Source organism: Carlito syrichta, unplaced genomic scaffold (assembly GCF_000164805.1).
Source record: "Carlito syrichta isolate Samal-C Ts95f unplaced genomic scaffold, Tarsius_syrichta-2.0.1 Scaffold302755, whole genome shotgun sequence".
Classification (NCBI taxonomy): Eukaryota; Metazoa; Chordata; class Mammalia; order Primates; family Tarsiidae; genus Carlito; species Carlito syrichta.
In genome coordinates, this window is record NW_007246851.1 from 3,617 (window position 1) to 20,686 (window position 17,070).

Consider the following 17,070-nt stretch of genomic DNA (forward strand, 5'->3'; position numbering starts at 1 on the left):
TTTCCCCCCCCCCCCCCCCCCCTTTTTTTTTTGAGTCTGGGTCTCACTCTGTCATCCAGGCTGGAGTGCAGTGGCAAGATCACAGGTCACCACAACCTCGACCTCCTGGGCTCAGGTGATCCTCCTGCTTCAGCCTCCCTTGTAGCTGGGACAACAAGCATGCACCACCATGGCCAGCTAAGTTTTTTATTTTTTTGTAAAGATGAAATTTTGCTATTCTGCCCAGGCTGGTCTCAAACTCCTGGGCTCAAGTAATCCTTCCACCTCGGCCTCCCCAAATGCTGAGATTACAGGGATTTTTATAGACAGGGTCTCACTCTGTCATGCAGGCTGGAGTACAGTGGTGTGATCATAGCTCACTGCAGCCTTGGACTCTTGGGCTCAAAATCCTCCCAGAATGGAACCTGTTTCTGAGCTGTCCTCAGCTCTACACTCAACCTCACTGGTGTCATGATGGTGGAACCTCCATGGGACCTTGTAAGAAGTTGCTGGAGGGCCTGGCATGGTGGCTCAAGCCTGTAATCTCAGCACTTTGGGAGGCCGAGGCAAGAGGATTGCTTGAGCTCGGGGGTTCGAAACTAGTCTGGGCAACTTGGTGAGACCTCGTCTCTATGATAAATCAAAAAATAAGCCAGGCGTGGTAGCACACACCTGTAGTTCAGCTGCTTGGAAGGCTGAGGCAGAAGGATGCCTCAGCCCAGCAGGTTGATGCTGGAGTGACTGTGAGCGTGCCACTGCACTCTAGTCTGGGCGACAGAGTGAGACTCCGACTCAAAAAAAAAAGTTGCTGGAAAAGCCAGAACCTCTGCTCATCCATGTAGGCTGGGGGCAAGCAAAGGTCTCCTCTTGTCAGCCGGCTTCAGTGTGGGCTCCTTGCTCTACAACTGTGGCAGGGAGGTCACAAGGAATGTCTGTGACTTACTCTGTGACTGCAACAGCAGGCGGGTGGCAGGACTTGGAAAGGGCTGCTTCTGGTGGCGGCTGCCGGGCCATTGACGCAGGTTCCGCCAAGCCGTCATGGAGTGGAGCCACCACGCCTGGCCTGTATCATGCTATTAACATAGTACTTCACATACAGTAAACATTAACCATATTTACATGAAAGGAAGAAGGTGTTTCATGCAAACTCCTCTTTCTCCACCATTGGCTAATATCATTATCTGTAGAGAATGAATGAATGAATGAATGTTGACCTTTCTAGAACTGTAGATGCACTACTGCTTGAAGGCCAAGAGGTGAAGTAGATCTCTTCAGCTCTCTTCCTGTTGAATGATACTGTGGTTTCCCTGACTACTAAAAGTTGGCTAGCTAGCAAATTTGTTTAAAGTCTGAAAACCAAAATGCCTTCACAGGAAAGGCAGGGAGAAAAATTCTCCTCAACATGCCTTCTCTAGTACCAGGAAAGCCTGATAAATATGCATGTCAGTATCAATGATATCCTGTAAATATACACGGAGAAGCAGTGAAAATTATGTATACTGATAGCACTAACTTGTGGCTGGATCAAGTACAACCCGTGCCCATTTCATCCTATCCGATGCTAGCTGCGTGATTTTCAGTGGCGCACGTCTGAATGCCAGCAATTGCCTTTTAGATGCAGAGTTTCTTGCACTGATAAGGAAAAACTGCTGAAGTCATGAGGCTGCTCCAGGCAGAGCCCTCATGTGAGTCACATGAAAGCTCCACACTGCTGACCTTCGGCAAAAAGGGAGTGAAGGAGGACAGGAGAGGCAGAGGGGAAGAGGTTCAAGTGCAGGTTTTCTCCCTGAACCCAGAAGATTATGGGTCAGGAGCTGTGTGCAAAGACCGTGCAGCCTGGATGCAGCTGCTACCACTGTTCGGAGCGAGGCGAGGCGCACAGCTGTCGGAGTCAACCTGAGACCACGGAGGCTGCGGTCGAGGTATTTGTATCCCAGGAGAAGCATCTTTCTCTATCGATAAACCCAGGAGTTCAGACACTCCCTTTTCATAGCAGGGTCGGATTCCTCTGCGGTAGGTCTAAACCAATAAAAAGAAAATTCTATTAAAGTCACAGAGAATTTATGGCTGCAGTTATCAAATGGAGGGATTTTCTTGTAAACCAAAAGGGAAAAATAATTCTTGGCTTTGGGCTGCACGAAAGTCAGTGGACTAGAAGTGGAGAAAGTGGTTCTTTTCTTGGAATCTCTGAGGTACTAAATTACAGGACCGAACCTTAAAAGGCAAGCTGCAGTTTGGGTTGGTTTGCTGTGGATTCAAAACTTCAACAATGGAGCTGATGATTATTAGCAATGCCGTACTAGATCATTCCCCTAAACAATAAACTAAGTGGACATGAAAAAAAACCTGAGCTGAACAAGAAGGGAGGGAGGGAGGGAGGAAGGAAGGAAGGAAGGAAGCAAGGAAGGAAGGAAGGAAGGAAGGAAGGAAGGAAGGAAACATTAAAGAGATTTGGGTTAACCTAAGTGTCGAAGACATATTTTTAGGTGAACAAAAAATGTGTTATTTCAGCCGTTAACACCATTATGGTCTTTCTAAGGGATCTGACTTGCAAGAAACGTACCTTTAGGGGGTGTAGGAAGCTTAGAAAACATTTGAAGAGTGAAAATCCGCAAATAAAGAAAAACCATGGTTTTGCCAGGCACTGACTCTTGACTTTGTATGTATTTTATTTCTCTTTTTCTCTAGTTAACAGACCTAAAAGAAGCATCCTGTTCTGTGACTTCATTTCACCCCAGGAGACTTCAGGCTGTCAGTGCCCAGAGGTTCAAGAGTAAAAGGCCATGGAGTAACAGCGATTGTTTCCAGGAAGAGGATCTGAGGCAGGGTTTTCAGTGGGTGAGTGAGCAGCTGATGTTGATCAGGATGAATTTAATGTGTGCCTGTCTAGGAAGGCCAGCCCTTACTTCCAGAGCAATTATTGGGCAAGCCTTCCCAAGTACCTCCAGCAATGTTAATTTCCCTGGGGAAAAGGTCAACACTCAAAAAAGTGCTCTTTCTCTCTTCCCCATCTCTTACCCATGCCCCTCCCCCCATTTCCCCAAAGCAGAGGAAGAGCCTCCCTTTTGGGGCAGCCTCGTCTTACTTGAACTTGGAGAAGCTGGGTGAAGGTTCTTATGCTACAGTTTACAAGGGGATTAGCAGGTGAGTGACTCATGGCCCAGAGATGACAGTCCCACCTCCCTCAGTGTGTTCTGAGACATCCCAGAAGTTCACAGCATCCAGGACCTGTGCAAGACACTGTGGCCAACAGGGAGAGAGACAGCATGATTTAAATAGCCTGAAAGAAAAACAAACCTGCCCTGCCCTAATTAAAGTCAGCCCACTCGAAAGCTTATCAGCTTTTTCTCTCTTTTATTCAATTCAAAGAATTAGAAGAAAATAGACTTTCTTTCCTAACAATTACCACTCTTCAGGCTGGTGGGAAGCAGAGGTAGTAAAGTGTCTCTAAAGGGCTTTTTATGTCCCTCCCTAATCACGATGACAGAAATTTGCGGTGACAATCTGAGTTTGCTGCTTCATTTTTCTACCTCCCAAAGTGCTGAGATTACAAGCACGAGCCACTGCTCCAGGCCTATTACTTTTTCTATACTATAATAATTATTATTTGCTAGGCACTATTTTAGCCAATAGGGGTACATTGAGGAGGAGATTGATATCCCTACTCTTATGAAGGGTACATTCTAGTGGGAGCGAGATAAACAATAAACAAATTAGCAAGACACTGAGTTTGTCAAAGGGTGAACAGTTCTAGAATCTAAAAGTTGAAAAGAATAAAACAGGGAAGGGAGATAGGGAGAGCCAGAGTGGGGTAGTAGGTTACAGTTTTAAATAGAGTGATAAGGGAACGCCTCCCGGGAGAACACACCTGAACAGAGAATCTGATGCGAGAGGAGCAGCTGTGTGCATGAACAGGGGAAGGTGGCTCCAGGCAGAGGGAACAGCAAGTCAAAAGTCCCTGAGGCAGGAACAGCCCTGGCATTGGAGGGGGACAGTGGAAGGAGATGAGGACAGGGAGGAGCTGTGTGTAGGTTTGCGGGGTCAGGGAGAGAGTTGTACAGGGTCTTGTATGATGACAGTTCCAGGGGCTGTTGTGAGTACAGGATATTTGGATTAGAAAACCTGAGTGCAAAGATGTTAATGATTCTCTCATTTAGAGTTTTCATGTATTCTAAATATATTCTAAAGCTACAATAATTAAAACCACACAGCAAGAGTATAAGAAAAGACAGATCAAAGAAACGTGATTTTTAAAACTTTAGAATAGTCAGGTATGGTGGTTCATGCCTATAATCCCAGCACTTTGGGAGGCTGAGGCAGGAGACTCGCTTAAGGCCAAAAGTTTGGGAACAGCCTAGACAATATAGCGAGACCTTGTCTTTACAAAAAGTAAAAAATTAGCTGGGTGTGAAAGGATCACTTGAGCCCAAAAGGTCAAGGCTGCAATGAGCTGGGAAGATGCCATTGCCCTCTAGCCTGGGCAACAGAGTGAGACCCTGATTCAAAACAACAACAAAACCAAAAAAACCATCAAAAGTTGAATAAAATAGTCACAAATCCAAGTATTAGTGAGATCTAATATATAATCATGGTGGCATTTCAAATCATCAGGGAAAAGAAGAAAATTCAATAAACAGAGTTGGAACAATTGTTAGCCATTTTGAAAAAGTGAATATACACTATGAATTCCCAATGAATTGAGGAGTTAAATGAAAAAGAAAGCTTACAAGAACTAGAAGAAAAGATAAGTGAATTCTGGGTAACCTTTGGGCCAGAAAGGTCTGTCTATGCAAAACTCTCAAGTTAGAACCCACAAGGGAAAATCAGAAGCATCCATGTGCCATCTACCCAAGTATGTTTCAGGGAGTCTCAATTCTGAGAAACCTTGTTAGATGTTTCATTGAAAACAGTTACTATGGCCAAATCCATATGGAGAACCCTAGGATAAAATCAAATGAGAGTCTTTATTGCAGGTGCTTTCAGCATTTAAAAATGGTAATGTAAGCCCGGCTTGGTGGCTCAGCCTGTAATCCCGCACCTGGGAGGCTGAGTGGATTGCCTGAGCCTGCGGGTTTGAGACCCGCCTGGGCAATTTGGCGAGACCTCATCTCTACAATAAATCACAATGAGCCGGGCATGGTAGCACGCGCCTGTAGTTCCAGCTACTCGGAAGGCTGAGGCGGACGGATTGCCGGAGCCCAGCAGGTCGAGGCTGCGGTGGCCGGGAGCGGCCACTGCGCTCCAGTCTGGGCGACAGAGTGAGACTCCAACTCAAAAAGAAAAAAAAATGGTAATGTATATTACGACTAAGAAACATTAAGATTAAGAAAGTATAAAGCATTTTCTAAACATAATTGGCCAGAAATTTTGGGGGTCAGGTGAGGGGAGAATTTCACAGAGCAGTAATCTGAGTAACACACGTTGGAAATACTGACATCATAAATTTTTCTATAATGGATATATATCACTTTAGTAAAGAGAAAAATGCTTTGGAATAGATAGACAGATAGATAAAAGTTTATTTTTATTTTTTTATTTTTTTTTTTGAGTTGGGGGTCTCACTCTGTCACCCAGACTGTAGTGCAGTGGCCGCTCCTGGCCACCGCAGCCTCGACCTGCTGGGCTCTGGCGATCCTTCCCCCTCAACCTTCCAAGTAGCTGGAACTACAGGCGCACGCTACCACGCCCGGCTAATTTTTTGATTTATTGTAGAGATGAGGTCTTGCCAAGTTGCCCAGGCGGGTCTCGAACCCACAGTCTCAGGCAATCCACTCACCTCAGCCTCCCAAGGTGCGGGATTACGGGCTGAGCCACCAAGCCCAGCTGATAAAAGTTTATTTTAAGAAAATTGTAAATTCACATGCTGAAACCTATTTTTGAAAGACAACTTTTGTTAAGCCATCTTTAGTGTAATTGGTTCAATAAGTATATGCCGCTCATTCCTTCTTTTCTAGAATAAATGGACAACTCGTGGCTTTAAAAGTCATCAGCATGAATGCAGAGGAAGGAGTCCCATTCACAGCCATCAGAGAAGGTAAGAACAGTAAAAATGGACCCAACAGACCTGTTTTGAGTCCTTGACTTGGTAAAAAACGCATTGTGCATATCCATTCAGCATCTATTTTTGACACATCGAGAATATTATAATTACAATGTTATATTATAAACATAATATAACATGTAATAATAGATTATGGTTACAATTTTATTCTTCATACATACTTTTCAAGAGCATTTATACTATTTTATTATTTATTCTTGAGGAAATTAAGATTGAAAATGATTATATCACTTGACCAAAAGCATGAACTCTGTGAGTAATTACTAATACTTTCCTCATGTTTGGCCTCATGCTAGGGCCAAGGCTATATTTATATAATGCCAGAAAATTCCAATACAGGAGAAAAAATATAATCACATGAATTCTTAGTGGGAAATGTGCCTGAACATAACATGTTGTTTAGGCAGTACTTGAAAAACTCTGGAAGGCATGCATTTTTAGTGCTGTGCCTATATTTTTTTCTGTGCCCCAGATAGTATGGCAGATGGGTGAGGAATCTGGTGTGAACTTAGGTTTCCACCACATGACTTCAGTACAATATGGTATGATGTTGGGTGGATTCCTTTGCCTACTTAAGACTCAGTTTATTGCACAAAGAAGAAAATAATAGTACCTATTTTGTGAGTTGTTATGAGAATTAAACGAGAATATACCCATCAACTATCACAAAGTCCATTTTCAGAGTTCAACAAATGACTATTATTATTTCATTCTTCTTTCTCCTGGAGATGTCTTGTTCACCATTAAGACAACTAATAATTTATAATATAAAAATCAAATCCTGAGCAACATAATGATATCTCATCTCTACAAAACTTTTTTAAAAAATTAACTAGGCATGGTGGCATGCACCTCTAGTCCCAGCTACTTCGGAGGTTGAGGCGGGAGGATTGCTTGAGCCCAGGACATGGAGGCTGCGATGAGCCATGATTGTGATCATGCCACTGCACTCCAGCCTGGGTGGCAGAGTGAGACACTAACTCAAAACAAAACAAAACAAAAAATCAAGAAGCCAACAGAGTAAAAATTAATCATTAAAACTACAATTTATTAACCCTTATGACATAAGCCATTTGAAACAAGAGGATGATGGGATTGCTGTCGATTTCAGCAAAAACCTGGAGAAGGGGCACTTCTCTGGTCTTATTTTCTCACCTTTTAAACTGTGTATCTTTCCTTCCTTACTGGGCATTCTAGATGCAAGTGTATTACTGGGTATGATGAAGGGTGAGAAGAGAAAGTCCTGCTCTTTGTTCTAAGTCACTTTCAATCTCTGCAGTGCAGATGATTCAAGTCATAACAAGTCTATCAAGGACATTGTAAACTGAGAACATGCTCATCTCAGTGCGGCTGATGGCATCAGTAGATGTTGCACTGAGCTTGGAAGCATGGGTTATGCAAACAGCCATGGAGAAAGCAATTCAGAAAATGAGTTTATAACTGAATTTGATACCCTTTTCAAAAGTCTTCCAGAGCCCCTGGGAAATTATTCTGAGTATAAGTGGAATGGCCAAATGGATATCAGTGTAGACAGAGATTTATCCTGGTAGGATCAGGTGCATTCTGGGAAAGGATGGTTTAAGTGTTTAATATAATGAAAGCTGCATTTTCTAATGTAGTTATTAGTGGACCCATGAAAGAATGATCCAATTTGGAAAGAGATATGTGGATAGGTTAAAGCATGTCTCAGAACATAACAGAAATCTTTGCTTACTGCTGTTTGAGTTTGCCAATTGCTTAAGGTTGATTTTGCGCCAATTTTGCCCATAGCCACGTTTCCCAGGTTGCCATTTCACTGTAACAGAGAAAACTTTTGCCAGTTTTGCTAACAGATCGTTCTCAGCATGGTTTGGAAAAGCCGGGTCCATATTGTACTGTCTGCAAAATGTTTCTTCCATTGCATGTTTACCCAGGAATTGCCTCTGCCTTGCAGGTGTTTACAATTACATCTAGCATTCAACTGTACGCTTTCTCGGTGTGTTTTATGAACTTACCTTACTGAACTACTGAACACTTTGCTTGTATGATATTAAAAACCACAAAAAGATTTTTGACACCTTGGAGGTCATCAGGTATCCAACTTCCAACAACGAATGCTTCTTTTTCCATCAGGGTAAAAGCTTGGAGCCCTTGTTAGGTGAGCCCTCTCCCCTCAAGAAGGCACGGGGTTTCATTTGAAAACTTTGGCACAGTCCCATTTTTCCTGTAAGAACTTGAAGGATGTGAGACCAGGGAGATGGGAGGTTAAATGAGAAGGGCTGAAAGGCAAAATAAGAACAGCTGGAGTTCATTAGTTAAAATCCAGGGTCACTAGCGAGAAAGGCAGCCAAAAGCCACGTGCAGGAAGACTTGAACGAATAACACAGGCTTCTTTAACAAGTCTTGAAGCAGGAATTTCTTTTCCTGAACAGTTTGGCTGCCCTGATGGTATAGCAGTCAGAGATTTATTGAGTATGGTTTTACTACGTACACGGTCTCTCTATAGAAGTAGAATGCATGTGGCAGGTTATTGGTCTGGTCATTTGAGGTACTATTGGTTTTCATTTGATCTTAACATGTAATATTATGAAATTAGCAAAAGTATGAACAACACTGAGGGAAATAGATCTTAATACATGTGCCAGGTGCTTTTCATACCTCTTTCAATTCCTTTAACAACCTTTAGAGACAGATATTATTATTCCAATATAAAGGCATGATCAAACCAAATCTCTGATGCAAAAATTCATACACTCCCTATTACCCTCATTCTTTTGCTAATTAAAAAAAAACCAGAGGCCTTCATAGTACCTTAGAAAATTATATGTATTTTTTTAAAGTGTTTTTTATTTTCATTTTAGAGATGGTATCTTTCTCTGTTGGCCAGGCTAGAGAGTACAGTGGCACAATCACGGTTCACTGAAGCCTGGACCTCCTGAGCTCAGGCAATCCTCCTGCCTCAGCCCCCTGAGTAGCTTGGACTACAAACATGTGCTCTCTCACTCAGCTAATTTAAAACAAAATTTTTTTTTTTTTTGTAGAGACAGGGCCTTGCTATATTGCCCAGGCTGATTTCAAACTCCTGGCCTCAGCCGGGCTCAGTGGCTCAGCCTGTAACCCCGTGCCTTGGGAGGCTGAGGTGAGTGAATTGCCTGAGCCCCTGGGTTCGAGACCCGCCTGGGCAACTTGGCAAGACCTCATCTCTACAATAAATCAAAAATCAGCCAGGCGTGGTAGTGCGCACTTGTAGTTCCAGCTACTTTAAAGGCTGAGGCGGAAGGATCGCCGGAGCCCAGCAGGACGAGGCTGTGATGGCTGGGAGCGGCCACTGCACTCCAGTCTGGGCAACAGAGTGAGACTCCAACTAAAAAAAAAAAAACACAAAATCAAACTCCTGGCCTCAAATGATCCTCCTGTCTCAGCCTTCCAAATCGGTGTGATTATTGGTGTGAACCACTGTGCCTGGTCCTAGAATTATATTTTAAATGTTTATTTTTACATTTAGGAGGAAACACTTTCATTTCGACAGGCTAATGTTTTATGTCTTTACCTAAGAGCAATTTTTTTAGCTTTATTAGACAATATATCAAAATCTTAATAATGTGCATTACTTTAAATATCTTTCTTTAAGTGGTCAACTTTTGGTTTAAACCTACGACTTTCAGTCTATTAACAGCATTTTTTTTTTTTTTTTTTTTGAGTTGGAGTCTCATTCCGTTACCCAGGCTGGAGTGCCGTGGCACACTCACAGTCACTCCAGCATCAACTTGCTGGGTTCCAGTGATCCTTCTGCCTCAGTCTTCCAAGTAGCTGGAACTACAGGCACACACTACCACACCTGGCTAATTTTTTTTATCTATTGTAGAGATGAGGTCTCGCTAAGTTGCCTGAGCTGGTTTCGAACCCACAGGCTCAGGCAATCCACTTGCCTCGGCCTCCCAAAGTGTTGGGATTACAGGCTGAGCCACCGAGCCTGGCTGTTAACAGCATTTTTTATGGAAGAAGTCATTTAACTAGCCTTTGTTGAGAACCAGACATATGACATAAGCCCCCTTCCCCCATATAATCTTTTTTTAAAAACCCTTACACCAACTCTATATAGTAAAATGTGTTACTTTTATTGTGTAGATAAAGGAATCTCTGCCTCAGAAAGGTCACTGAACTAATAATCTAGAGTAGTCAGGTGTTAGAATCCGTATCAATTCTATTTAAAATCCTTTCTACTTTATTATGATGAATTTGGAAATGCTTAGATCAAGTATTTACTCTTTAGCTGCAGTAAAAATAAAAGTAGAAATCTGTTTTCATAATACATTTTGTATATACTTATTTTTTTTTTTTGAGTTGGAGTCTCACTCTGTCGCCTAGACTGGAGTACAGTGGCATGCTCCCGGCCATCGCAGCCTCTACCTGCTGGGCTCTGGTGATCCTTCCACCTCAGCCTTCCACGTAGTCAGAGCTACAGGGGTGCACTATCACACCTAGCTCAATGTTTTAATTTATTGTAAAGACAAGGTTTCACCAAGTTGCCCAGGTGGGTCTTGAACCCGCAGACTCAGGCAATCCACTTGCTTCAGCCTCCCAAAGTGCTAGGATTACAGGCTGAGCCACCAAGCCTGGTTTGTAAACACTTCAAGGAAAATACAGCAGGAATATTTTAGAGAAAATAATATACCATATTGTATACTCAGCAATTCTGATTTTATCATTGATTCTGCAATGCCAGTAACTGCAGAGTTTAAATTAGAAACAGTTTCAGTTGAGAAACTTTTAAGATCATACTCTAGTAGAAAAACATTACACAGTAATTTTTCCCAATCCATATATGAGAAAACAGAGTCAAAAATAGGCTAAGGAACCTCCCTGAGGTCATGCCATGAGACAGAGAGGAGCCTGATTAGAGCTCCCTGGTTCACTGGTCACCAAGTCGCCCGGGCTCCAGGTGGCCTGGTTGACAAGAAGTTCATCATTGAACACAGATAAATCACATCACAAACATAGCAATTCACACCACTCCATCTTTATAAAACAAAATAATGCCAGGACAATGGTATGTGATTGGAACTACAATTCCAATGAAATCAAGACAGTAACTACTTATCTGACATTTGTCTTAATGTTTCTCTAAATAAATTTAGACAAATTTAGATTTGTCTAGATTATTTCTTTTCTTGAAATGTATAACTTGACTTATTGACTTGATTTGTGACTCCCAGGTCAGAGAAAATGTAACATCGAGAACTACAAACCCTTTATTATTCAATATCCATGAGGGTTGGGGATGGCTCCATTATTGATTCCCATGTCAACTCATGACAACTGGTCTGGTCTTAACTGAATCACCAGCATCTCGTGAACACCATATGTTAGGCCTGTGCTGATACTGGAGTTGCAAAGACAGAACAGGTTCCATCTATGCCCTCAGGGAGTTGACATCCTCGTGAGGGCTTTGACTGCCAGCCGTGCACTAGATCCAGCCATGTCCTGGGACTCTGAGAGGCAGCCTGGCTCTTTCTTGTCATCATTGTCTTCTTCTGAATTAAAGCAGAACAGGGTAGAGTAACAACAACACGTTACTCACACCTGTAATCCCAGTATTTTGGGAGGCTGAGGTGAGAGGATTGCCTGAGTCCATGAGTTTAAGACCAGCCCGGGCAACTTGGTGAGACCTTGTCTCTACAATAAATCAAAAAATTAGCTGGACACAGTGGCATGACCTGTAGTTCCAGCTCCTTGGAAGGCGGAGGCTGAAGGATTGCCTGAGCCCAGTTGAGGCTTTGGTAGTCATGATTGTGCCGCTGTATTCCAGTATGGGTGACACTGACTCAAAAAAACAAACAAACAAAAACCATTATGACCCATTGCACTTGCAAAGCATCAATTTTCCTGAAATTTTACTAAACTACAAACCCCAATGAAATTAACAAAATCAAGAGATTAAATATTTTTTATCACTGTGAGATGAATGTGATTATTTTTCCTAAATTATTAAATATCTTACATATATAAGAATCAGATTAAATTTTATTTAAAGTCCCACCTGTTAGCCATACTACATACCTTTTGGATATTTAAATAAAGAAAGTACTTTACATTTTTTAAACGAAGGGAATAAAGATCAATCATGGGTCCTTTTTCCTAATCTTTGTGATTGTGTTGTTTTCTTCATTTTGGGGGACACTCTTGGTATTTTTAGGATCATACTAAGTTAATTTATGTGAAATTCTTATAACAATGCCTGACATGTCTTAAATTCTCGATGAGGTTAGTTATCATCATCTTCATTATTCTAAAATTATTTTAGAAGCAGTCAAAGAAATTCCACTGGGAATTGTCTGGAGATTTCAAGACCTCCCATTTATTTTTGTGTCTTTTCTTTGAAGAAAAACAAAAATAAGTATACTTGGGATATGTGAATTATATAAAACTATGATTTTTATGAGAGTCTGAATGCTGATTTTAGGTTCTTTCCCCTTCTCAGTCTTTTGTGTCCCCCCAGCTATTTAGTCTGCAGAATAGACACCACATCCTGCTGTGAAGCTTGTGAGACATCTTTGGAATTAGAAGAAAAAAAGACCTTTTTTTCCTGGGTTTCAGACCCACACGACTGAGGCTGTAAGCATTTTAGATCCCTCTGGTGGATGGACCAAATGATATACCAACAAGACGATGAGATAAATGCTTTACACATGATCTGCTCTTTCATCTAAATTCCCTAGTCATTACTCAGCAAAATTCACAGTTTTCACAGGACTATTTCAGCAGTTCTGGGGCATTAGAAAAGCAGTAATAGTCTTGGACATAAAAGCACACAACATTTATAATTTAATGAGGGAGACAACTAAAAGAAACAAGGACTGGGTGCAGTGGCTCATGCCTGTAATCCCAGTATTTTGGGAGACTGAGGCAGAAGGATCGCCTGAGGCTGGGAGGTCGAGACTGCGGTGAGCCATGATTGTGCTGTTGCACTCCAAGCTGGGTGACAGAACAAGACTCTGACTCAAAAAAAAGAAAGAAAAAAGGAAACAGGGAATAAAGGCATCTTCAACAGAAACACCCTTTACCAACCAACAATACAATATTATGCATATATAATACATATGCAAATGATATTAAGTCATTAGTGACCACTAATTCAAAAGTAAGTGTTTAATTGCGTGCCCTTGTTGTAGGCACTGAGGATACAGGAATAAGCAAAAAGAACATAAATCTTTCTCTCAAGGAAGTTTGTATTCTCAAGGATGGAGACAGACACTAAATAGATCTAGAATATGTCAAGGGGTGCTAAAAAGTGCTGTGGAAAAAAATAAGGCAGGGCCCAGGGACAGAGGGTCCCTGGGGTGGGGTGGAGGGCTGCTAGAATGGTCAAGGAAGCCTATGCCTGCCTGGGTCATTTGGGCAGAGACCAGAAGTGCACATGGGAGGAGGCATGGAGAGTGGGATTGAGGGTTACAGTCGGAGAAGCAGGAAGGCAGAAGACCCTGGAGTGGAGACATACTTGGAAATGTCTAAGAAACAGCAAGGAGGCCAATGTAGCCAGAGCCAGGTGACCAAGAATGGGAGTGAGAGTGGGGGACAGGTCATAGTGGAGCATGACCAGGTGCAGCAGGGTGGGTGGGCCATCACCAGTCCTTTGGATTTACTGTAAGATGAGAGGTCACTGGAGGGTCTGGGACTGGGAGGGACATGGCCTGACTTTCTTTTGAGAAGGAGGGCAGTGTCTGGCTGTCCTGTGAAGAAGAGACCATAGGGAGGAAAGGTGGAAGCAGGAAGACAGTGAGGAGACTTCTGCGATAATTCAGCCAACATAGGCTGGTGGCTTGGCCAAGGATGGGAGCAGAAGCTATGGCAAGAAAGAGAGGTTCTGAACATGTGTTGAAGATGATGCCAGTAGATGTGTGAATGGGTTGGATGAGGGCCTGAGAAAGAGTTGAGAGGAACCGCTATTGACTAGTAGCGAACCTCCAGAAAATAGATGCATGGTTTGAAGATTTCTGCAAAGAAATTGGGGTTGTAGATTGAAGATAAAACTAATAGAAACATAAGTGAGCAACAGAGAAATGCAAGACAAACACTTTTCCTATTCCTGAAAGTATCAAGAAAACTAGATGGAGTAAGGAGTTATACCCACTGCTGTTAGCAGTGAGCCTCATCCCAAGTGGATCTTGTTCTTTGAGCATTTTAGCAAATGGTAGTATGAAGCCATCATGATTAGCTAAACATGCTGTCATGAATTAGAAGTATCAGGAGTTTTAGTAATATGTTTAAGTGAGACTAAAATAAAATTAAAAATAAAATTAAAATATTTTAGCAATATCCTTAGCAATTTCAGCTCTACCATATCCTTTCAAAATCTAATTTTGGCTAAGTGCAGTGACTCACACCTGTCATCCCAGCACAATGGGAGGCAAGAGGATCCCTTGAGACCAGGAGTTTGAGACCAGCATGAGCAGCATAGGGACACCCTGTCTCAATTTAAAAATAAAATAAAATAAAATCTAATTTTGGTGTATGCTTTGTAACATGGAATGGGGCAGGGGGCAGGAGAGAGAAAATTTAGAAAATAATTTGTAAATAAAAACACACATAAAATACAAGCATTCTCAACTAATGGTCAGAAGTCAATACTGTAAATATGGAAGGTGGTAAAAACTCCAGTGGAAACATACCATAAACAAAACTTTAAGATTGGGAGTGGGGATTTAATGGAGTTCAGGATGAAAGGCAGGGGCAGGAAGTTGATGGCAGGGCTATTAATTCTAATTTGCATCCTCATATCTGATTCCATTCTCATATCAGCCCTGTGAAGTCAAGTCAGAATGAGTTGAGACTTGGGTTGAGATGCTCTCCAGATCTTGCTCAGATAGGAGGTGACAGGGCCAGCATTCATATCAGGGCTTCTGGCTCTGCAGACAGTTCTCCCTTAAGACACTCAATAAATATGTTTGATAAATTAAGTGCTCACTCTTGGCTGAGTGTTGTACTAGGTGGTGTGGCAGTGTCTCAAAAAAGAGGGAAAGTCACTCCCTCTGTTCACGTGAGCTTTCAGTCTCAACCAGGGAGATTAAACAGATGCCTGAGAAACTGTTTATTCCACTTACAAAGCAACACACTTGCAAAAGTGCAATAATAAATTTAGTTCATAAGGACTCTGGGGGCAAAAAGTAAAAATTAGAGCATTCGTCATTAAAGCAGGGTTAACAGTTACAACAGAGCTCAGCTGAAATGGATTTAAGTAAAGGAGGAAATTCACTGACTTGCAAGGCACTAACAATGTCACCAGAAAGCCATGTCTGTGCATTACCTAACACTGGTTTGCTGTGCCTTCCTTTTATTCCCAGGTATGCTGTCACCAGGTGTTGGTCATGTGACCCCAGCAACTCCTGGCTAAATCCCACAAGTTTAGTCCTCACAGTAGAAAACACCTATTTTGCCACCAGCAAAGTAGGGATCTCTCAGACTTGGGTTTTGTGTGGGTCTCTGCACTAGTCACTGTGGCTAGGGATGTGCTGTGTTCTTATTGGCCAGTCCCAGGTCACATACTCACTATTGGGTAGAGGCAGGATCAGCCCCTCCAGAATAGCATGGACTGAGTAAGCAGGGAGTTGATTCCCCAGAGAAAAAACAGAAGTATCCCTACTACAAGCAAGAATGGCGGTCAGGCAGGCAAAACAACAGAGATTCATTAAGTGTTAAGACCCCTGAAGGAAATAACTCTGTTCTCAAATCTAAGGGAGTATTTGAGCTTGTTTGCTTTTAATCCTACAGAATTCTACACTGGGAGTGAGTTGGTGCAGGAAGCTCATGACATGCAGGCATAACCTACAGAACACTGATGTGAGCTTTTATTCTTAACTCTTCGTCTTAAAGACACCATTTCCTCATGCAGAGATGCCCTGAGCTGAGACTCATTGTCTCCTTGTGTCTTTTCTAGTCTTTGCCCTCCTGAAGCCAGGTGTCTTTCTATCTCTGGAACCCCCAATGACAACCTTTGAAGTCCCTTCCCTCCCACTTCTGACCTTTTGTGGTGGCTTCTCCTCCTTCAAGCTGCATTTAGTGACCTAATAACAACCTGTTACTGAAGAGAGGGAGACAGTCCTCAGCCCTCTCCACTTATAACTCTGGGCTCCCCAAGTTCGGCACTCGCCTCTCTACAAGTTTACGCTTTCTCCTTTCACAGGGTAGCTTATTACGTTATCCATTTCACTGATTAAGGCTCAATCAGTTACTTTTGGAGTTTCCAGGTTTTCTTGCACATGCTAATTCAAAGTATACTTAGCTACCTTATTCTTTGACCTTGGTTTTCTTATACCTATGCTGTTTAACAACCCCTGCCCCATTTCCTGCTATAATGTATCATAGGTTTGATGATGATGATTATATTTTCTGGATAACTTTGGTAATTGTCTTTGCTTCTTCTGCTAGCCATTTGGTGGTTTCTGCTAGTCCATTTTGGTGCTGTATCACCCAAGTGTTGAAAATGTCTTTTTTACCTATAAAAGAGTGCTGCTTCAAATCTTGTGTCATATGTTTTCTTGGACAAGTACAATCCTTAAAAGTATAAGATACAGTTTTAATTCTCATCATGTATACAATATCTGGCAGATTACATGTTTCCTATCTCATTCCATTTTAGTCTCATGTACTAGCAACTTTCTTTTTTCTCCTCACAAAAATTCTTACATTAACTGCCTCCTCAAGAACCCATCACAAAGTTTGTTAGACATGTGGACACAATAGTGATGCTTTAGCTGTGCAATAAAATAACAAAATAAGGTTTGCATTATCTTTAAGAAAGTCTTTCCACTATTATGTTTCAATAATTCTTCACTCCATGCTCTTATCCCTGCCTCCCATCAGCCACACCCACCCACCTATGGACCCGTGTGGTACTTGGGATTTGGGAGACTGGTTACACATTGCAAAGTCCTGCCCTAGAAAGCAAGGCAGTCCATCTCCTGCGGATGGCCGATGGCCATTATCTGTACAGGCCTCGGTGCCTGCAGCCCTGAGCAGGGAGGACAGGATTCCCAGAGGACAACCTTCTCAAA

General features: G+C 42.2%; 1 protein-coding gene across 1 annotated transcript in view; it reads left to right on the plus strand.

Annotated features, from left to right (window-relative positions):
* Positions 1 to 1,699: 1,699 nt before the first annotated feature.
* Positions 1,700 to 17,070, plus strand: part of CDK15 (cyclin dependent kinase 15) — a gene marked incomplete at its 3' end in the record, with an annotated part of 76,745 nt that continues 61,374 nt past the window's right edge. The window contains exons 1-4 of the mRNA XM_008057117.2: positions 1,700 to 1,901; positions 2,668 to 2,817; positions 3,029 to 3,123; positions 5,934 to 6,013. Of these exons, the coding sequence (XP_008055308.2) occupies positions 1,782 to 1,901; positions 2,668 to 2,817; positions 3,029 to 3,123; positions 5,934 to 6,013 (445 nt within the window). The remainder of the gene's footprint in view (positions 1,902 to 2,667; positions 2,818 to 3,028; positions 3,124 to 5,933; positions 6,014 to 17,070) is intronic.